We start from the raw sequence: 23793 nt of genomic DNA on the forward strand, positions 1-23793 counted from the left end.
GCTGAGAATTTGGACTCATCGTTTAACTAAGATGAGCAGGAAAATGTATAAAATAAGAATTGTGGCTAAACTGCAGAACTGGTTAACAGGATTAGGCATGAGGAGCTTAGCAGCTCCTCAAGGCAAAGCAAGTGCGGAAAACACCAGAGAAGTAGTGTTGTTGTTGGCCGTGGTAGGAAGGGCTGTTCGCTGTTCTATTATTGGACTTCTGCCCATTACGGGACTTCTCTCTGGCTAACTCAGTGGTGAGGTGTTTGGTCTTTTCAGCCGTCATAACAAGGAACTGCTACGAGCAGCTGGTGAGCAAGAGTCCCAGGTCTAAACAATGCACACGGCAGCTCCCTACAATGGAGTATTATCTACTCCTGAAAATGTACAGTGCTAATTGAAAAATCCTGGAAAAAGAATGTGAGGCTACTGATCTGTGGAAGCCGTGTCACAGTTGTAGCTACTCAACCCTGGGAAGGTGGGTAGCAGTGACTGGGCTCCAAGATGTGTCTGGTTGTGGAAGCCATCTCTGATATCCTGGAATTCCTTCCTAAAGGTAACTCAAATTTGCAGTTGTTCCTTTCTCCGTGTCTATGACAAGTGAAAGTGATCTCAGATCAAACAAAGTATTATGCAACCACCCTCTGTGTTATTAAATAGTTTCTGCATCCACGTAAAGCTTCATCTTGTCTTCCTGAACGCTTTTCTTTCCTTTTGTTTTGATTATAAAATAGCACTGAGTTTGGCCTGGCATGCTACTCTTAAGGCATTTTAGAATCAAAGTAGGAAGCTTTCAGAAGTTCAAACATCTCTCTCTCTCCAGAAACAAATGTGCAGTCAGAATAGCATGGTGCCTGGACAGATCCAAAAGCAATCTATTAAGGTGCTGAGATCCAGATTTCCTAACCTACTGATCTATAATTTGTCTGCCCAAACCTCCTAAAGCTAATCACTGATTCAAATTATCCGCAATTGAGAATGTCATTTCAAAACCACTGTTTTTATTATACATAAAATTTTAAGAACACTGTTGCTGTCGCCATAATTAAGAGAAAAATATTTCTAATCAGTCTGTCTGCACCAAACAACCATGTATACCCATGCCCCTGTGTACTCATGCCCCTGTTGTCTTGGATGCATGACTCTATCCCCACGAATATATCACTCACTTTCCAACGGCCAATCATCCTGATGTCATCATTGCCAAAAGCCCAGGGTTGGTGACTCTTCACCTGAGTTTTATTTGAACAGAATTTTGGAAGACTGGGTCATAAACTCCACTAATGAAACCAAGATCGCTGGGGAAGGGGCACTTCATCATCAGAGTTTTCTATTGCTCTCCAGGTGATCCCACTGCACAGACAAGATAGCAGCCACAGTCCAAGACACTCCGTTACGAGGAGTGGAGACAAAACACCCAAGTGAACTTTACAATGTTGTTGCCCCTTGTCTTTTCTTAGTTGTTTCGGCATGGAGACCGGAGTCCCATCAGCACCTTTCCCAATGACCCCATCAAGGAATCCTCGTGGCCACAAGGATATGGCCAACTCACTCAGGTTAGTTTTACCTATTTTGTGGTTCTTTTGTATTTTTGAGGCACTGGCTGGCCTTGAACTCCCTTGTAGACAGGAATGACTTTGAAATTCCTCATCCCCCTCCTCCTACCTCTCAAGTACAGATCCCACGTGTGAGCCATAGCTTTGATTAAATTTTTGAGTGAAGGAAAAACATGTACAGAATTTTCCATTTTGATGTATTTATCCTGCTGACTGTATTTAAGTGTTGAAAGGTTTCTGTGGAGATTGTCTAGAGATGTTAAAAAAATAGCAATGATGCCTTGTTTAATTGGCTTAGAGCATGGACTGGGCGTTAGGATGTTTGGAAAGTCCTCAGCTGTTTGCCTGGTTTTACTGTTCAGCCAAAGCTGAGAATCACAACCCTAACCATCAGATTTTATATAGATTAAAACTCAGAGAAGCTATGGGAAGCCAGTATCTACTGCTTCGGAAGCTTAGAGCCCTTTCCACTGTAGCCTAGCCTAACCATCTTTCTATCTAATGAGAGAACATCACAAAGATTCATAGATTGGTTTTTTTTTTTTGTTTGTTTGTTTGTTTGTTTTTGTTTTTGTTTTTGTTTAGCATAGGGCTTCTGGTTATTTGCTATGCTTTTCTAGTGAGATCAAAAGATTTTTGAGGACCATGAGGTCCAGATTCAAAGTTAGAAGTCTCTTAAGTAGTAATCAGATTGCAAGAGTGAGCTGTAAGTTAGAAGACAGTTGGACCCAAAGCCCTTGCTTCATCAGTGGCTCGGGCAGTGGAACAGCAGTGTTCCTTCCCATCAGCCATCCTCATCTTTGATGAAAGGTAACGGTAGAGACGCTTCCAAGTGATAAGCAAATAAGCGAGTGTGGGCAAGCAGTAGCTTCAGTGACTACATCCTCTAGGACTGTGTGTCTCTGGTAAGATGCTCTGTAGTGACATCAAGCCTAAATGCAATGCTTCTCAAAGCATGGCACGCTGTTCCCTAGGCTGGAACCATCTGGGGTCCTTGTTAAAACAGATTCCAGGTATCCAAGGTACAGAGAGCTAGTATCTTAGGGGGAGATGCCAAGGAGTCTGAGTTTCAACAGGTGCCTCTGGATACTTTTATTTTAGTGCACACCAGTCCTCAAGGACCACTAGGCTAAGGTTGACCCGGCTGACACACCAGATTCTCTGAGAGACATGGTTAAAACAGATTTCGTGGGGCTGCCTGGTTATAAGTGCTTGCTGTTCTGGGAAATGATTCAGATCCAATCCATGGCACCTATATGGTGGCTCACAGCCACCTGTAATCCAGGGGATCTGATGCCTTCTTACGACCTCTGTGGGCATCAGACACACATGCGCTGTGCAAACACACATGCAGGCAAAACACTCATACACATAAAATAATCTTTAAAAATAAAGATTTCTAAGTCCCACTTCCAAAGTTTCTAGCTCAGTACACCAAAATTAGGGCCTAAGAATTTGATTTCTAACATGCTACCAAGTGATGCCACCTCTGCTGATCTACAGACCACACTTGGAGTAACATGCTCTATTTTTTTTTTTAATGAGCCAGCCATAGATAGACTGTGAATGTAACAAATTATTCTGTTTACTACAAGGTTGTAAGGGACCCTCAGATTCAGCACACTCGACTTAATCAGACAGCTAGACTTCCTTCACAAAAATCCCTACAAGGTGGTCAGCCAATCACTTTGAATGTTCCACCCACACAGATCCCAGAACCACACCTGAGATGAGTTTTTTACCTAGATAAATCGCCAACTATCAACTGAACACATACTGTACACAAGCCTCTGCACTGTGTGCTAACAAAGATGAATATGTCTCCTCAGGGAGTCCTGACTAAAGTACCTGTTCTCTCTTGTCTTAGTGTAAAGAGATGGTTTTATTGTGGAACTGTGGTGCACAGCTTGTTCATGTCATAAATAACAAGAAAGGGCACAGTTCTATGACAGTGTATACTTTCCCTAACCTTCATTTTCATTCTTTTTCCCTATAGCGCGGCATGGAACAGCATTATGAACTGGGAAGTTATATAAGGAGAAGATACAGAGGATTCTTGAATGAGTCCTATAAATGTGATCAGGCAAGTTGGGAAACCAGGACTTTGAACCTTGACTCTCGAAAAACAGAACAAAACAAACCAATTCCTCATGAATATTAAGAATTTATACCCGTGCCTATTTTCTAGAGAATTTGCACAAGTCAGAGATTTTGCTTACAGATATATTTCTCTTTATGAGACTATTTTTTCCTAAACATTTATGAGTCTTAGTTCAAGTTTGTATGAGTACCTGTGTAAATACTTTGGCTTGGTGTGACTGGTCAACTCAACTTTTGGCCTACTGATTGCTTTGTCCCCTTGTATTTTCACAGTACTATCTATCCCATGACAAATACAATTTGTAGATATCTTTATTTATTTATTTACTTACTTACTTACTTACTTTTTGTTTGTTTGAGACAGAGTCTCTTTGTGTAACAGCTCTGGCTGTCCTGGAACTCATTCTGTAGACCAGGCCAGCCTCAAACTCATGAAGATCTATGCACCTCTGCCTTCGAGTGCTGGGATTAAAGGGATGCGCCACCACTGCCTGCCCTCTTGCTGATATCTTATTCCCCTTTCCAGCTCTTTAGCTGGTACCGTGTCAGCCCCACGGAAAGAAAACCTCAAGTTTTTCTAATTTTCCATCTGGTTTGCCTTCTCCGCATCCAGGTTTATATTCGAAGCACGGATGTGGACCGGACCTTGATGAGTGCCATGACAAACCTTGCAGCCCTGTTTCCCCCAGAGGGGATCAGCATCTGGAATCCCAGCCTGCCCTGGCAGCCCATCCCGGTGCACACAGTGTCTCTCTCTGAAGATCGGGTCAGTATCCTGGGTAATCCAGGAGGAGGAAACCAGGCTGCTGGGGACTTACAGACTCAGCATGCTGGACACATAGGACACGCAAAGGCCCAGATTAGCAAGGCTAGGAGCTGAGCTTTTCTTTGGATTTATTTTACCTTACTACCATTTCAACTTCTGCTAATATCCCTCTCTCCGCCTACACACACACACACACACACACACACACACACACACACACACACACGTGTTCTGCCTTCAATTCCCAAAATTTTAATGCCCAACCTAAGTTTATTATCTCCTCCAAATATCCAAAGATCCCCCTTCCCATCAAGCACTCCTCTCTTATTAAAAGTTTACATTCTGGAACAAATGACATAAAGTTCTCAGAGAGGTAAAATAACAAACTCTGCCCAGTGCCACATTGCTAGTAAGCAGCAGTTAATCCTGGGCCCCTCCCACCCAAAGCATCTTCTTCCCTGTGAGACAGTGTGGTTCTAGACTTAGCTGCCTGTGAGAACTGCCTTGAGAGTTTTCAGAACGCCCAATGACAAGGGGCACGCCTCATAACAAGTCACCCTCTGAAGGCAGGGCCCTTGCATCAGAATCTTTTTAATTATTTTCTTTCATTATATGTGTATGAGCATTTTGCCTGCATGTATATCCATGGAGCACGTGTGTGACTGGCCAGAAACCAGAAAAGGGAACTGGATCCTCAGGAACTGGAATTACAGATGGCTGTGAACCGCCACAGTGGGTGCTTGGAATCAAACCCTGGTCTTACAGAAGAGCAATAAGTGCTCTTAACTGCTGAGCCATCTCTTCAGCCCCAACATCAGCATTTTAAAATAATCTCCCTAAATGATTTTATGGGCACCCAAGTTTAAGATGCAGCCCCGTACACCACATTGCTTAAATGGAACCATTTGAGAGAAACCCCATTTTACTCATATAGGTGAGCTGACCAAGAAATCTAACATTTTCATAGGAACTGGTATTTAGAAAAATATGAAAAAAATTAATCTAACCTTCCACTTTAGAGTATAAGGGAATATGAATTAACCAGTGTGGAACAGAGAGTTATTCCTTAATTTCCCTGAAGTGTATTTTAGGCTTGACCAGTTTATGTATTTGTAACTGAGCACTACAAACTGGATAACTTATTTAAATGTAGGGGCTCATTCAGGTCACACTTCTGAAGACTGGAGGTTCAAGGCATGACACTAACATCTGCTCAGAATCAGGTGAGTGGCCTGACAGAGCAAGCGTTTGCTTTTGTAACAAACCCCCTCCTACCCACAGAGATCCCTTAGTCACCTCCCAACCATACAGCCTCTCAACATAGCCTCACAGGAGCCAGTTTTCCAACACATGATTCCTCCGGGGGCCGTACCCAAATCACAACAGCATCTCACACTCTGTGTATTAGCTTTTCCCAGGGACTTCTGGGACACACTATTCTCCTCTCTGCCCTGTCAATACTCCTACAGACTTGGCTTAATGGTTGTATAAATTTTTCATGCATGCTTTATAGAATTTTTCAGAATGCTTTGTAGCAAATAGAACCACCTCCCCTTCAAACTCACTCAAGGTTAATCTACTATAACCTTTTTAGTATGTGTTTCCTGATGTTCTCTGAAGAACTAGAATAATGCATTTATGTCCTTACCTTCACCGACTCAAAAGGGAAGCATCATATTACAATAATATATTATTATATTTTGCATATAATAATTTTTAATATAATAAATATTATTATATTTTGTGAATAATACTTTCCAAAAAGAAAAAATATATATACCATGTTTACCACAGGCTTTTCTACAGAGATGAAGCCAGAAATGCAGTATCAAACACTGCAATGGGAAGCAAAAGCGCTAGCCAACCTGTAATCCAGACAGATGATAATCAGATTACACGCTAAAGATACTAGTGCTATCAGAAGATGAAAAAAAGGAACAGCCAGTGACAGAGATGGAGAGAGAAACAAACAAACAAAAATCTATCCATAGGTTCCAGCTACTTTTTCATGAAGGCAAACAAAATTCTCTGATCGATGAAGAAGTCCAACCCAATTGATAAAAACACTAGATTATTCTCTGAGCTGTGCTGAATGAATGTAAGACTGGGCTTGATCATGCCTAGATCATGAAAGAAACTTAGCATGGATCAACCACGTGACACGGTCCAAGATGGTGGGCGATTCAAGCCAGATTGCATGTGCTGAAGGGGTTCGGAGAAGGGGCCACCCAGGGCAGAGATGCAGGTCCTCGCAGAGCGGGACTGTGAACCAGACTGCCGCAGTAGGGGAGGACACGGAAGCGTGCATTCCTCCGTACCGCGTGGGTGTGATAAGCAGCGTAGCGTGGTACATCCCTGTCCCGACAATGCTTAGAAGGAAAAGATGTGGGAGCCTCAGAGGGTGGTTGTTGATACAATTCGGGGATGACGAAACGAAGGTCTGAGATTACATGCTTGTAAAAAGGAAGGAAGCAAAGATAAAACCAGGTGACACATAGAGTTAGAAAGGACAGACAGGAAGCGACTTGTAAAGGCTGAGCAGTGACTAACACGACACGCTTGCTCTAGCTGTCAGCAATACAGCAGCCAGCATGACAGAGACAAGTCTAGTTCACTTGAGATGAAGCATCTTTTAAGAAATAGACAATGCAGGAAACAGGCAGTAAAGAAGAACCGTGATGAAATGCTTTCAGGTTGCGATAAGGGGTGGGCCTCAGTGCCATTCAAGAAAGCCCCAAGGTATTTCTGGAGAAGAGAGTGTGAGAAGTCAGGCAGGGGGGAGCAGGGCAGAGCACCCACTGTTGGTGAATGGTCACCTCACCTCAGCCACCGTGGCAAGCTTGGATTTGACTCCGGGTAAAATGAAAAGTCTGTAGAAGTTAAGACCCACAGAAAATGATGCGGGGTGCCTTGAAGGAGGAGTGTGGTTCCTGCGAGGACAATGGACTGGGAAGGTCGGGAACGGCCAGCAACTGACCAGAGAGGAAGCGTGGGGAGTGATACGGTTTGAAAGCAGACCAGTTCTGGCGACTGCCTACAAAGCAGGTTTCCAAACTTTATCGTAGGCAGAAGTAAAGACGTTAGCAAGAAGGGATAATGGAAGAGGAAGCTGGCCTCAGCTTTATACACACTGAGTTTCAGAGCTTCAGTGATCCAAGAGTGGCCTTCCAATAGTCCTCTCCACCACGGGCTGCAAAAAAAAAAAAGGAGCCGATGAACCTTGGAACCCCCAAAACAAACTCAGTAGCCTGTGCATCACAGCTAAAGCTAAGTGCGATGGCGAAATTTACGCTACCTTCACGATCATCGTTTTGTCCTCCTAATTGATTTTTAATTATATCTTCCATACACGGAACACTTATTTTGACAGTCTGCAGCCTTGCCAGCGTGAAGTCAGTGAACAGTCGATCCCTTTAAGGTTCTCTCCCAAACCTCTAATTTATTTCACCTTCCTTCTGGGGAAGAACAAGATAACAGTCATTCACGTGGAAAATGAGCGACTGCGAATATTTACCAGCAGCGAGTTCATGAAAGGAAAGTGAATAAATCACAGTTTCCCGTCAGGGTACCTGCCCTATTATTTTAGGACCTGCAGACTACTTGCCTCATTGCCTCTAATTTTAGAATTTCTATTCCAAGGACTCTTGGGTCTTTTGAGGTTGCTTTAAACCTAGCAAAGCTTAAACCGTTGGCACTGAGCCTCTGCCAAAGCTCCTCTGGCTAATCAAAGCCTTATGTTTTTCCTTTTGTCCGCAGTTGCTCTACCTGCCTTTCAGGGACTGTCCTCGTTTTCAAGAACTCAAGAGGGAGACTTTGCAATCTGAGGAGTTCCAGAAGAGGCTTCATCCATATAAAGTTAGTACTGTCATGTGGTGTATACTGGGGTATGACGGTCAAGACAAAAGATGAAAGGCTGCCTTCTAGAAAGAAGTGTGGGGCAAATGTGTCTGTCAGCGGTCTGCCTGCCTCTGCCTCCCGAGGGCAATGATTAAAGGCTCTCGCCTCCACACCTGACTCCTCTATTTTCTGAATTTTCATGTGGATATTTTTAGCTTCTTTGCCAACTGTAGAATCAGCCAGTTGCATTTCAAAAATATTTAATGGTTAGTATTTTAATGAGATACTATTAAGTTTATTTTAAATTAGGGAGGATCTATAATCATTTGATGTGGAAGTTCCTTATAAAAAATATGGAGTCTTTGTTCTTATCTTAAAGATCATTTTAGGTCAGGTGCAATGGCGCATGCCTATAATCCCAGCACTCTTAGAGGCAGAGGCAGGCAGATCTCTGTGAGTTCAAGGCCACCCTGATCTCCAAAGTGAGTCCAGGACAGCCAGGGTTACACAGAGAAACCCTGTCTTGAAAAACAAACAGACAGACAGACAGACAGACAAATAAATGAAAAGATCATTTTAGGCTTTTGCCATGTGTTTTTGTATAAATTTTAAAATGTAAATATATTTTATGATCTTTTAATTTTATGCGCATGATCGTTTTGATGCCTATGTGTATGTGTACCTCATGCATGCCTGGTACCTGCTGAGGTCAGAGGAGGGATCAGTTCCCCTGGATCTGGAGTTACTGATGGTTGCAAACCATCATGTGGGTGCTGAGAACTGCGTGTAGGTCCTCTGCAAGAGCAACAAGTGTTCCTGATCCCTGAGCCATCCCTCCAGGCCCTGTCTTTATGCTTTTGGTGTATTATTATTATTACTAAGTTGAGGATGTATCTAATCCCCTGGCATGGTGGTAACGCATCTGTAATCGAAGCATTGAGGAGGTGGAGGCAGGAAGAGAGCCATACAGTTCAGGACCGCCCGGACTACACAGAGAAGTCTAGACAAGCCAGGGCAACACACAACGACCCTGCCTCAAAACTAAAAGAAAACAAAATCTGTCTTCTCTGACTTCATGTGTGACTTAATCAGCTCATTTCTTAATCTTTTGAAAGATTTTTCAATATACTCATCTTCCCCTTTGAATCGTGACTGTGATTAACCATATTCGTAGATTTACTAGAACTGAACCATCTTTACACTTCTCAAATTAAGCCTTTTCCCCTTCACGTGAAATTGAATTATTTGCTAATGTTTTGTGCTTTATATTGGTCCTTACAAGTGACAATGAACTCACTGTATTTTCTGAGCAGTCTTTGTTAGTGTTGGCATTACAACCAACACACAAACACTTTAAAAGTTTTTCTCTCTCTTTTTGATGGTCCTGAGAAGTTAAAATAGCATTGGAATAAATTGCCCTTGAGGAGCTTGACAGAGTTCCTGTGAGAAATCATGCTCCCTGGAGTTTGAGGCAGAATTTGAGGCAGAAAGAATAAAAACCATCTTTCATATATAGGGTGTGTGTGTGTGTGTGCCTGCCTGCCTGTGTGTATACTCTTACATGTGGAGCCCAGGGTCACCCTCAAATGCCAGTACTCAGAACGGTCCACCTTGAGTTTTTTGAGGCACAGTCTCTCACCAGGAATGGGGGCTCACCCTTTGCGTAGACTGGCTGAAGTCCCAAGCTCATGCCCCCAAGTATGGCTTTTCCCACAGGTGCTAGGAATCCAGCTGTCTTCCCAGCCACAGCAATGGGACACTATTATTGCTGTTTGTTTGCTGGAAGCCTGTTGGGGTTAATATGGGTAAGAAGTAGCCTCCTGGAAATGTATCCGTCAAACGGTCTTCCAAAAGACTTCCTAGAAATGGCTACCAACCTCACAGTCTAACACGCATCTCATTAAGACAACACAGAACCTTCTAGTGAGTGAAATGCCTGCGTTTCATGAAGAGCTCATTCGTATAACCAGAGACTTCTGGGCACCCTCCCTTTCTTTTCTTGGCTGGGGACATTCATTTGCATGTATTATTCTTTACCCACTTGGGAAAAAGAGTCCCAGGCAGAGTGCTTCCACTGGCTTCCAGGACAAACCAGGAACGTGTGGCCATAAGCCAGCATGTATCTGCTGTTTTAATGTACTGTGAGAAATAAGCTCATATCATATTTCTTAGTCACCATTATCATTGCCTGTATCACTTGCTGCATCTTGCTGCGGTAGATATCAGCGTCTGTGGATGATGAGAAGCCCGTTGCAGAAATATTTTCCTTCTTGTGTTCCAGAGCTTCATAGAAACCTTGTCATCACTGTCAGGATTCACCAACCAGGATCTTTTTGGAATTTGGAGTAATGTTTACGACCCTTTATATTGCGAGGTAAAAGAACTTATCAAAGATTCATTTGCAATCTGATTTTATGATTTGACTCATACATCAAATCTGATAAATTCATTTTCTTTTGCTTTTTGAAAATGTGCTGCTTCTATGGCCTTTCATATTGAAGTATCACTCAAGATCTCCTTCTACAAGCTTGAAAATCTGTTCTTCTCTTTTCTCATTGTTTATGTTTTTGCCCTTTAGAAAATTGCAAACAAAAATTGCTTTTCTTCAAAACATTGCCTCTCATTTATTTTGCAGTCACATTGGAATGCCAGGTTCCTGTCACTGGTTTTAATGGAAAAAAAAATTTTTTAAGCAATGTTGTTACATATAAAAGGGGGAGAAAATTTGCCAGCTTTCTGGATATTGAGCTAAGCCAGACAACTATAGGCCAGACTGTCAGACATGGCTTGTGAGAAAAAAAACAAAAACAAACAAAAAAAAAACCTCCCCTACGTAATGCTTTTGAAATCATCTTCCTAGCTAGATAAAGCACCAGGTTTTCCCACCATGTGATGCTTTTCATTCACCAGGCTCCATCTTCTGGCCAAAAAGAGTAATTTTTATTCCTTGTCTCTTAGAGCAAAATTCTGACTCCTACATGCCTCATGAATATGTGGGGCAGGGGTTACCTTACCTCATCCCACTTCTGACATCATGAATGTGTGGGACAGGGGTTACCTTACTACTCTGTCCAATGAAAGATGACACACTTTACCCATTTCCAGGGCAGTCAGGAGACCTAACCATGCATTCTCTTTATCTTCAGCATTTGTTTAAGGCTCCTCATTTTAGTCCTGGTGAAGGCAGCTTCCTCCTCCTCCTCCTCCTCCTCCTCCTCCTCCTCCTCCTCTTCTCCTCCTCCTCCTTCCCTTCCTCCACTTCCTTCTTCTTTTTCTTCTCCTTTTCTATTTGCTCATTTGCTTATCCTAGAGATTAAGGCCAGGGTACAGCCATGCTACCGCTGAGCCCCAATAACTTCAGATGGTTTAACATGAGCTATTCTGTGATAAGGCCATGTTACCTTCGGTCATTTTCACATCCCCTGCTTCTTCCTTCTGCACCCTTTACTTCATGCTGCGCTTCTCACAGCCTCTTCGTTTCCCCTTTCTCTCCCCCTCCCCCAACTCTCCCTCCCCTCCTCTTCCTCTCTCCCATTCTCCAACTTTTAAAACCAGAGAACTCTAATCATCTCTTCCTAATAGGCAATAAACATCTGCGCAAAGACTATATCTTTACTGCTTGAAGCTCAGTCACACCTTCAGCAAACATTTGCCAGCACTCACTGTGCATGAGGTACAGGCATTCCCCTAGCCAGTGAACCAGAAGATTGTTGTATCCCTGGGAAGATTGCAGAAATACGTGAGCTTTTATAACTGGCCTCATAAGAAAGTCCTTCTGATTTCTAGGAAAGAGCATCTAACCCTATATGCTCTTTTTGCCTTTGTCCTAGAAACAGACCACAGGGGAATGCCACTTCCTGTCTTGCTCCCTCTGATTCACATTCAGCCATTTTTTTTATATAACCCAAGACCACCTGCTAGGGCGCTGCTGCCCACAGTGGGCTGGTCCCTCTTCACCAATTCTCAATTAGGAAAATGCCGCATAGGCCTACCTAAGGCCGACCTGAAGGTGGAAATTCCTCAGATGAGATTCCCAATTCCCGGGTGACCCCAGTTCATGTCTAGCTGACAAAAAAATAAAAAATAAAAAAAAATAACTGGAACAGCCTCCCTCACAGGTTAATGACAAGATTTCTAAACCTTTTGCGAAGGGATGGGGTACATCTCTGCCCTGTGGCATCATTTTGTGCAAAATCTAAATTTTTTCTTAGACTTGCAGGTAAGCCATGAAGCTCTGGGCTTGCAAGGAAGAACAGATTAGTTTATTTAGATTTTCCATCTGAAAACCATTACTAATGCTCATAAATTCTTAGAGTGAAATGGCAAGTTCAGCAAGGCTGTGTGGCCCTAGATGTCCTCGTTGTGAGATGAAGGGAGAAGTGGAAATTAACAAAGGGAGTCATAAATCACAACTGTGTGAACATAGTTTCCTCCTCTCCTTTCTCTGCAGGGTGTCCACAATTTCACTTTGCCCCCCTGGGCCACCAAGGACGCCATGACCAAGTTGAAAGAGTTATCAGAACTATCCCTGCTCTCTCTTTATGGAATTCACAAGCAGAAAGAGAAATCCAGACTCCAGGGGGGTAAGTATTTTTTTTTTTAAACATGGAAAGAATGCTGGGTTTGCAGTTGGACAGTGTGGGTCTGACCTCCACTTGTTACCCATTCATGGAGTGGCTTTACAATGGTCCCTTTATCGTTTGTTTTGCGGTTTCCGTTCTGCAAAGCTGATATGGTAAAAACACCGCGGAAGGGACCGTGAATGCTAAAACGAATATATGTTTACAGTGCCTAGTACCTAACATATTGTCTGTCGGCGCTGCTGTTTCCATAAGGCATTGACATTGCACACTCTGGGTGTTAATTTGTACTTCTGGAAATGAAAGTTTGAGACTAAAGTCAAATGGTCCTTTCCATCCCTTACACATAAAATAGGAAGGATTTATGTCTGGGTTCTGGGAGAATGGATTGTGTCCGGTAGCTGATAGGATGAGGTGCAACGTGAAGGTTGGCAAAAGCTGGATATGTTTTGCAAACATTTGACGAATACTGCAATTGACAAATTTATACAACTTCTTCTACTGGTTTTGAAAGATACTGAGATATTTATCAGGGACCCCCGCTTCACAGCTGCAGTCTTTGACACCCTCTCACCATGAAGGCAAATCAGGAAGGAGGATGCTGGGTTTTTAAACTCAGGACTGGGGAGTAGAAGAAAGAAGCCAGGATGGATACATACTGGAGTCCGCAGGGACATCAGTATAAGTAGGCCCAAATACGAATTAGGGAGGGTAGGTTCAGACATGGTGAATGTAGTCAATACTGTATTATTATAATATAGTCATGGGGGGTAAACAAGGGAAGGTCCAACTGTGTTAAGTGTTGACACAGTGAAGAGGATCATCCGGGCTGATATGCTCTCAATGTTTTGAGGACAGCAGCAGCACAATTATAACAGGATTTTGGCTACTAGCAGATGTTTACCACTCAATCAAGACAAGCCCGGATAGAGAACGCTCAGAGACAAAGTGCTTTGGGAACCAGACCGGACTGGGAGGACGTCCACTCGGGAACTGGATAACTAGACAAAGCACTCAAATTGTCAACCAGAAAAGGCCCCTGCCGCTAGAATAGCAGGTTTGCATGTCGGCTGTCACCGGGAGAACAGGGAAGAGGGTTTGAAGTTAGGCCAGTCAGGAGCAGACCCAAAGTAGGCTGGGGCTGATGACCCAGGACAGCGGTCATTGAAGATCTAAGGATGTTTACTTAGCTGCTGCTGCAGCAGAAGTTCCGACTGCGTGGTGCAGAGGAGACCTAACGGAAATGTCTTTTCTCCACACTAACGGCAAAAGCAGCAAGTTGCCGCCTTCAAGGGAGGCAGTGCACCAACTCAGACAGAGGTCTGCACCAACTCAGACAGAGGTCTTCACCAACTCAGACAGAGGTCTTAGGTGAAACCTGATGTGCTAAGAAGTTTTCCAAGGAGGACACAGAAGCCTGAAGGAAGCTCTGTCTCATATGCTTCACAGTGAAGGATGCTGAGGACCTCATCAGCCATACAAGCAGCAGGTCCAGCGGACCCCAACAAGTGTGTTTCGGTCCCGAGCCCCATCAGAAAGTTCCCCCAACTACATCAAGGATGGGTTCAGGAATGCTCTGTTAAGACTGTAGCCTGGAGCATTAGCATACCCAGCAGTGGCTAGGAGACTTTTGGGCCTATAGAATAAGAATCTACATTTTTATTAAATGCCAGTGTGCATTTAATTTAACGGATGGTAGGGAGGTGTTGATAGGAATAGAAGCGGGGTTCATCTTAGCTTGTTACTCTTTCCTACTTCATCCCTGCTTTGACTACTAGAGGGTTGCACCAGGGGAAAGCCGCTTCCACTCTGAGGGTTTCAGCTCTCCATTTGAAGCAAGGATTAAACTAGACTCTGTACAGAACAGTCCTTCCCCAAGATGTCTGGTCTTGGGTTCTAAAGGCTACCATTCATGTGAACCCACCTGACCTGTCTTCTGAGGTGAATCCACTGCTCTTGATTAGACAGAAAACTTATTTCCTACATGGGTTTCCTGTTGCTGTTTCAAGATAGGTTCTCACTGTATAGCTCTGGATAGCCTTGAAGTCTCTATGTAGACCAGGCTAGCCTTGAACTCACAGAGATATGCCGGCTTCTGCCTCTCAAGTGCTGAGATTAAAGGCGTGCACCACCATGCCCCGCTTCCTGAATGGCTTTTTACAAAACATTCTCTCAGCCTGCTGTTCAGATCTGGCTAGGTGAGAGAGACGTGTTGACAGCATGGTGATTGACTGATAAATCCCACACAGGAAGCACGCATTGCCTCCACGACACAGCAACACGAGAACACCTGGGTGGTGGCCAGTGGAGTCTAACATTTGCTGGAACTTTTGTGTTTCATCTGGTTTTGTGGGTGAAAATTCTTAGTAAGATGTATCCATACCTACCCCGAAGATCCCCAAGTATAGTTCAGGAACAGTTGCCGTCAACTGGGGACTGGCAAAGAACTGCCTGTACGCTGAACCCAGCCCCGTGCCTGGTTCTGTTCTATTTAACCAGCTCTTAATGAAAGCTGGATACACTATTACTCTCTTCCTGAATCTTCTCCGTCCTTGTATTTGCCCTTTTCTTATCCTCCTTGGCAAAGATCTGCCTTTCTGGATTGTTTAGGCCTTTGTATGGTTTTAGCCTGTTGATAAAGTGCCGTGCTGGGGTGAGTGCCATGTGGACAGTTGTGCCCTTAGCCTTTGCTGCACATAGAGATCAGAAGTTAGAGAAGTAGAGTTCATGTCTTTAAATCAAATGAAGGGACGTCTGATTTAGCTGGATTTAAAAAAGAATGGGCACACGGAACCTAGAAGCAAGCACCATGTTTCAGTATAAGCTCCTCCGTGGCTTCACAGCCCAGCTCTTCTGCTCACAAACTATACAGTATTGGAAATGTTGCCGAGTCTCATTTCCCCAGATATACATCAGCATATTGGAATTTCAGAGCCTAAGGGTACTTTACTTAAGGTAGTCAGGAGAAGAACCGCCCCAGCACGAGAGAGGGCACCATACTCATTGCCAGGGCTACAGGCTGCCACGGAGGCCCCCGCTCACTGAGGACAAGCTTCTCTTTGCAGGTGGTTTTCATGATTCTCGGAACCTTAGCAACTGAGGTTAGGATTGAGGTGGCTTGAAGAACAAGATGAAGTCTCCTAAGTGTCCCATGGGGCAGCCATCCCTGGGACAGAGGCATGGACTTGTTGAGGATGGAGCATCCAGTTTCTTCCAGTCTCAGCCAGGAAATTCCAGCATCCGCACACAGAAGAGGTCACCTGTCTCCTTCACTAACTTATCTGCCCATGTGCCTAGATGTAACTATTTCATGAGCTTTATGGGAGGACAGGGACTTTGTCTGGCTCACTTAGCATCATTTGGTCTGTCTTAACTGCTTGGTGTGCATTTCTAAAAGTCCTACAGACTCTGGGATTATGGTCAGGCTATTGCCTTCAGTTTGGCTTATTACCAAAAATTTACATCATCAGCCACTCATTCCTGAGGCAGAGCTCATACACTATCCAGGGTTCAAGGACTCAACTCTCTTGAGACTCCTCAACAGAGAAAGTTGTGGGGGCTCTGGGAGGCATTATGTCCTCAATTTGACTCTGGCATTGCTAGGTCATGCCCACCCCTGACACCCAGCTTTCCGTCTATGGACAGAATGAAGATGGCAGTTGTTTGTCTACCTCGCTAAACACCTCAGGAGAAGAGTCCCTTGTCCCTATGTGAAAGCTGACAATGCTGGCTGACCCTATGTGGTGACACACACACACACACACACACACACACACACACACACATACACCTTGGGTAAACTGAAGAAATGGTCCACAGGAGAGAGTCCCTGGTGTGTGTATACATACAGAGTTACTTTCTCCCATGGCCTCCCACAGGTCTGACTACCAAAGAGTAGAAGCCAGGTGTGAAGATTCAAATACCATCATCTCTCGGTCCGGCTGACTTGGGAAAAGATCATTGACTGACAATGAGCTGTCTTTATGGTTGGGAAAGCATGGGAATATCCTCCTAACTTGAGCTTTAACGGAAGCTGGGACAAAAGAGGGCTCGGGGGCCCATTCAGCACTCCCCTCCCAGCCGTGTGAGGCATGAATGCCTCTGAGTTTTAGCTTCTACAAGACCTAAATCCTATTGCCTGGCATGCACCAGATGAGGAGCCAAAATTAAGCCTTCACCTCATCTGTTAACTCACAACAGACAGAACTCTCAATTAGTGACTAGTCAGGAAGCCCATAGACCATTATATAAAGCTATGTTTGATTTAACTCTGTTGTTTGTCTTGTCTCCTTTAAGGTGTCCTGGTTGGTGAAATCCTCAAGAACATGAAGATTGCAGCTCAGTCACAGAAGTACAAGAAATTTGTCATGTATTCTGCAGTAAGTGCCTCTGTGTTCCTTTAGCATAGACACGTTCAAGGGTACCATCCTCACCATCTTTAGGTCTCTATCCCCCAGAGAATGGTAGAAACCTGCACCAACCTTCTAGCATTGATTCTATCACTCTGTCCCTGAGGAGTTTACAATGTGATGCTAATACCAGCAGCAAGACAAACACACAGACATACACACCAGACAATGCAACATGAAATCCACTAGAAGCAAGTGCTTTTGCACTTCCAAAAAGGTAGCCAGCCATCCTTTTGCTGTAGGGCATGGGAAAGAGGTGCATCCGGCACCCTGAATTAGGCAGCCCGCTGAATCATGGAGAGAGAGGAGGTAGGGAGGCAGGAGCAATGGTGTATGCCTGTAATCCCAGCACATGGGGAGGCAGGCAGATCTCTGTGAGTTCATGGCCAGCCTGGTACAGGACAACCAAGGCTACACAGAGAAACCCTGTCTTCCTGTCTTGAAAAAACCGAGAAGGAGGGACAGAGAGAGAGAGAAACAGAGAGAGAGAGACAGGAAGAGAGAGAGCGTATTAATTGGTTTTTCACTGGTGTGGGGCTCATGAAAAGAACTGCTAGAAGAGTGGACAGCTAGGAACACTTTAGGGAAACTCTGGTATCAAATTCACAGATAACCTCATCCTCCGGATGTAGAACATGGAAGTTAAAATTAAATCAATTATAATTACATAGAACAAAGCCTGAGGCTGAATGTGATAGTTCTTGTGTGTAATCCTAGCATTTACCTGGGAGGATGAAACAAAGATTGCTATTCGTCCAAGGCAAGTCTGGACCACACAGAGCAGCGGTTCTCAACCTGTGGGTCACGGCCCCTTTGAGAATGAACAACACTTTTGCTATGGTTGCATATCAGATGTCTTGAATAAAAGATATTTACATTACAGTTCATAGCAGTAACAAAGTTACAGTTATGAAGTAACAATGGAATAATTTTATGGTTGGGAGTCAAAACCACATGAGGAACTGCACTAAAGGATTGCAGCATCAGGAAGGTTGAGAACCACTGATTGAAGCCAGGGATTTGGACAGTCTAACAACTGAGGTATAGCCCCAGCTCCGGACAGTTCAAACAGTTCAAAATGTTCTTTCATTTTTATAAATAATGGAAGATACAGCTTACCTCAGATTGAACAGCTTATCCATGCCAGAAGTGGGACTATAAACCACTCTGAGGTAAATCACTATTGTGTTAACCATTTAACATTACCTTCCTGAACATCCTTGGTCTCAAATACCCGTCATCAACTTTAAAATCAAGACGTGGCAAACCTGTGGGAAATGTAACTCGGCATGTGCTCCAGACTTTTTAAATGTGTCGAAAATCACTATGGAGTGTGGGAAGCAGGGAGGCTCCTCCACAGGCATGGAACTTAAAACCATAAACTTTGCTTCACATTTATTCTATTTATGAAATCAAGCGAGGTGACTAATTTCTCTGGATATCACTTTGTCCGTCTTTGAAATAAAAACAATATATGAATAAACCTGACTGCCCAGACATACAGGAGAAACTCCTTCTTTCACCCTTCACATATTGTCATTGAGAGTATGGAAGAACCATCATTGTCTCTTACTCATGCTGAAGCCCACCGCGGTGTAAATCTGAATCAGGAAGCAAACAGTAAAATTGTTTCCAATCTCTGTAGCACGACACAACTGTGAGTGGCCTGCAGATGGCGCTAGATGTCTATAATGGAATTCTACCTCCCTACGCTTCTTGCCACATAATGGAATTGTATCATGATGAGAGGTAAGTGTCTGCTTTGCTATTCTTTGTGTTTGTTTGTGTTTGTTTGTGTGTGTGTGTGTGTGTGTGTTTGTTTGTTTGTTTGTATTTGAGACAGGATCCTGATATGTAGTTTTGGCTGCCCTGGAACTCATAGAGATTCTTTTCAAATATGTATTTTTAGTAATCCTTTGAGGATTTCATTCATGCATTCGACGCGTTTTGAACCTATTCATTCCCATATTTCCCTGAATTCCTCCTGGATCCACTTCGCTCACCCTGACGCCTCCCCTCCCCCACCAGAAACACACATACACATTTTCCCAATCTCATGTCTTCTGTATGTTACCCCACTAAGTCCAATTTGTGACCATTTGTATTGCCGTATATCCGTAGGTGTGGGGCTACCCACTGGAGAATGGTCAAACGGGACCCCACCTCTAATGTAAACTGCTCCTCTTCTACAAGCCACCAACACTCCACAGCCCCTCCGCTAGAAGTTGTATTCTTGGCTTGTCTGTTCGTATAAATGGCGTTTCACCGCCATGGCTGGGGGTAGCCTTGAATTCAGTTTGTAGCACAAGCTGCCTTTGATCCTCCCGCCTCAGCCTTGGAAGTGCTGGAGTTCCAGGCAGGTACTATTATTCCAGGCTGCCATTATTGTTTTTTTGCCTTCTTAAGGCCCATCATGTCAGTCTATAGTCGTTTTGGTTTTACACTCAGAGAGAAGGGATAGTAGTAACAGGACTTTTGGCTCTTTTGAGTCCATGAGCCTTTTACTGGGAAATAATATACACACAGTAGACGGATTGAGAGAAACATCCAAAGTGAAGGAAATTTTTTTTTAAATGAAGGCAAACATTATATTTTTTTTTCCGTTGGGGGAAAAATGTGTGGTACAAGATGCGATGAGGGAAATAAGGATGTTTGATGCTTATGTAAAGTATCTTTCACCTAAACAGTCCAAGCCTGCCACACAGCTCCTGGTAACTCACATCCACCAGCTCATCGTCTTAGACCATAGCTGCTGAGCAGTATTTACCCTCTTGAGGCCTGGTGTGGGCCCCGCCAGTGACTGACTTGGCCTCTGAATAAAGAAAAGCCAGGTTGGAGATTTCCAAACGTCCGAGTTCACCTGGCATGGAGGGACTTCGGATACGAAGAGTTTCACTTTTCAACTGCAGAATCCCTAGGCCTTTAATCCCTGTGACCCTCTTATACAGTTCCTTATGCTGTGGTGACCCCCAACCATGAATCTATTTTCACTGCTACTTCACACCTGTCATTTTATTGCTGTTATGAATTGTAACATAAATCTGTGTTTTTCCAGTGGTCTTAGGCAATCCCTGTGAATGGGTCAGTTGACACCCAAAGGGGTCATGACCCACAGATTGAGAACCACCACTCTAGGTAAATCAGGAAAAAGATGGTTACAAGACACAAATGTCTTATTTGCTTTGATAAAAATGCCGTGACCAAGGCATCTTATAGAAAAAAGGGTTCATTTAGGGCTTACAGCTCCAGAAAGACAAGAGTCCATCACCATCGTAGCAAGGGAGCATTGAAGCAGACAGACAGGCGTGGGCCTAGAGCAGCAGCTGAGCGCACACATCACACCCACAAACAGAAAGCAGGGAGCCAGCTTTTGGAATGATCTGAGCCTCCCCCTGGAGCAATGGGCAGGTGTTAAACATTTGTTAAAAATCTGCTGAAATCACTATCAGTGTGAATGGCATGCTCTTTAATGCTCTCTCTTATCAGCATTCCTTCTGATGTTCACTTGCCAAAATAGACAAAGGTATTGAGGAATGGGGCAATTTAACTCCTTAATTGGCAGCTGGTGGGTGTTCCCTTGCTACCCTGGCTGTCTTGAGCAAAAGGACTATCAGATAGCTAGTTTGCTGAAATACCATTCTGCCAGCATCAGCCATTTTGGACATTCTATAAATGCTTTGAAAGACCCATAATGGTCACAGCTGATGTGCCAGCTCCTGAGGGACAGTGCCAGCAGGATTGTGTCACATCGTTTATATCAGACATTGTACTAGCACAGGCTTGGTGAACTCCAGATGGCTTTACAACCATTTCAGCCTAGGCAAAGGGCAGAGCACTTTCCCTGGTGGCACGGCAAAGCGGCTGTTGCGACTGGTGCTAACAAGGCCAGACTAACTGATGAAACACAAACTCTCATTTTTACACGAGGTGTGTGCTCTGGTTGGCACAAATCCAAGCCTTCATGTGCATATGAGATACGCTGTGATTGGTCCACATACCTCCTGTCTTGATATATTTGCAGGCTGTTAAGAGTCTCTTAGCAGGGAGACACTTTCCTGTAAAAAAAAGAAAAAAAAAAAAAAGAAGTATTAAAACACTACTGAGACTTCATCCTCAGCCCATACCCTCACTACTTACAAAGAGAGTGGGTCCCCTTCAGGGATACTCTCTTTCCTGAACCTCTAGCTGGACACCAGGCATGAAGAAGTAGAACTAAAATGTCAACTTAATTGCTCTTGCCCTCAGACACCTCAAGTGAACAGAGAGACGTTTCCCGCAGTGGAAACTAGCAAACAGATCAGAGCATGGCCATAAGAGGCTTGGAAACAAATGCTATCTTATTAACACGAGAGTATGAAGGCCAACTCCGGGCACGTGGTTGAGAAATCGAGCTAAAATCCTAGGATCGGCTATAGGCTAGGCTGCCTCTTCAGATACAAGACGAGAGGCATTGCCAGCTTCCGTCAGCCCCCTCTCCTCTCTGCTGATCCCAGCACCCATATTAAAACTGTGTGTGTGCCTCCTACAACTCCAGTACTAGGAGTTAGACACAGGCTGATCCCGGCCATAAACGGCCAGACAGTGCAGCCAAAACAGCCATCTCCATACCCAACAATGAGAGACTCTGTCTCCAAATTAAGGGGCAAAGCAATAGAAGAAGATACCTGACATTGGCCTCTGAGCTCCAACCATGTTTACATAAGTACACACACACACACACACACACACACACACCATATTACAAACATATACACACAAACAAAAACGTATCTCACAAATGAACATTTGCAGTCACTACGTTCTTCTTTAAAGGGCTCTTTTAAGAGCTTTCTTATAGAGACATCTACAAGTTGAAACTTGTGATAGATAGTTAAATCCTACTTGAATTTTTCTCCTGACTCATTCATTGGTGAGTTGCTTCCACAAACAGGTTGGTGCGGGCTGTTTGTTTTTAGGAGACCTGGGAGAGCTCTATTTGGAATGACTCAGGAATCAAATCCATTTCCACTTTCTCTTCCAAGAGAAGTTTCTCTGGAGTCTTGGCATATCCCCAGTGATGTTACATTGTTCATTTCTGTGTTTACAGCTAAGGAGAGTGCATATTTAGGACAAATACTGGGGGAAAAAAATCCCTGAGAAAAGAGAAAAAAAAGGAGAAAAGCATTGAAGAGAGAATGTGGAAAGAAAGAGCCAGCACCTCAGTAGACCCCATGTTTCCCCCTCATTGGAAATCAGGAAAAACTTTATCTATTTCAAACTTTACCATTAACAAAAAAACTGAAAAGCAAAACTTTCTCTTGCTTACAAAGATAAAGAGCCTCCTTATGCTGAGATAGAATGGGAACAAGGAGGATGAAAGGAAAGCACCTCCCATCATACCCTAAGCTGACCTCTGTCCTTTTACAGCAGTGGTTCTCGATCTTCCTGATGCTGTGGCCCTTTAATACAGTTCCTTGTGTTGTGGTGACCCCCAACCATAAAATTATTTTCATTCCTACATCATAACTGTAATTTTGCTACTAGTATGAATCGTCATGTAAATATCTGCATTTTCTGCTGGGCTTAGACAACCCCTGTGAAAGTGTTGTTCAATCATAAAGGGGTTGTGATGCACATTTTGAGAACCACTGTCTTAGATGAAGCCCCTGACTTCTTGCTTAGGACCTGTATGTGTCAATTTAACACGAAAGCTAAGAAATCAGTAGAATCCATTCCCTCAATACAAAAGTGAAGAAAAGCTAGACCAAAGATTAAGTCCTGTATTCAACAGGATCTAGGGGGTACTCAGATAGATAGATAGATAGATAGATAGTAACAAGAAAAAATCCAGCTTGAAGGGGGGCTCTGCATTTAAGAGCACATACTGATCTTACAAAATTCTTGACTTTGATTCCCAGTACCACATTGGGCAGCCCACACCTACAACTGCCTGTGATTTTAGCTCCAGCAGATCCTAGCCCTCATCTTTTCTCCATGGGCACACACAAGCACACACACACACACACACACACGGCATACACTCACAGGCATACACACATATAAAAGTAAAATAAGTCTTGAAAAAGAAAGTAGATGCTCATTCTTATTCAAAGTCATACCCAGCTCTTCTAATCATCTTTGATGAAGGATGCTGGTCCTCCCTTCCATGTCCTTTTGATCTACACAAACCAGCCCTTGAAATTCCACTCTCCAACTCTGTCCCACCCGTCTCAATCTGCATTCCCTCCCCCCCCCAGCCCCGCATAAACTGGAATTCCTTCTTTCCCGAGAGCTCTTCCTCTGATCCTTAGGGATATGTTACAGTTGGGTGGAAAGGAACTCACATGACAACTTAGCATTGCGGAACTAATATCTCCGCCTTCTGCCTGTCGAACCAGGGGCCACTTTGTGGAGATGTACTATCGGAATGAGACCCGGCACGAGCCCTACCCACTCACGCTGCCGGGCTGCACCCACAGCTGCCCTCTGGAGAAGTTCTCGGAGCTGCTGGACCCCGTGATCCCCGAGGACTGGTCCACGGAGTGTATGGGCACAAGCAACCACCAAGGTACTGGGCT

At 44.0% G+C, this 23793-nt stretch overlaps 1 protein-coding gene across 2 annotated transcripts in view; it reads left to right on the forward strand.

The window, feature by feature from the left end:
• The window catches only part of Acp3 (acid phosphatase 3), a 45443-nt gene that overhangs the window by 9153 nt on the left and 12497 nt on the right, over positions 1–23793 (forward strand). For both annotated transcript variants that reach the window (XM_021647797.2, XM_021647798.2), the window contains exons 2-10: positions 1449–1544; positions 3541–3627; positions 4258–4410; positions 8167–8265; positions 10529–10621; positions 12698–12830; positions 17124–17206; positions 18882–18985; positions 23614–23783. In XM_021647797.2, coding sequence (XP_021503472.1) covers positions 1449–1544; positions 3541–3627; positions 4258–4410; positions 8167–8265; positions 10529–10621; positions 12698–12830; positions 17124–17206; positions 18882–18985; positions 23614–23783 — 1018 coding nt within the window. The remainder of the gene's footprint in view (positions 1–1448; positions 1545–3540; positions 3628–4257; positions 4411–8166; positions 8266–10528; positions 10622–12697; positions 12831–17123; positions 17207–18881; positions 18986–23613; positions 23784–23793) is intronic.

Source organism: Meriones unguiculatus, chromosome 6 (assembly GCF_030254825.1).
Source record: "Meriones unguiculatus strain TT.TT164.6M chromosome 6, Bangor_MerUng_6.1, whole genome shotgun sequence".
In the NCBI taxonomy this organism is placed as follows: Eukaryota; Metazoa; Chordata; class Mammalia; order Rodentia; family Muridae; genus Meriones; species Meriones unguiculatus.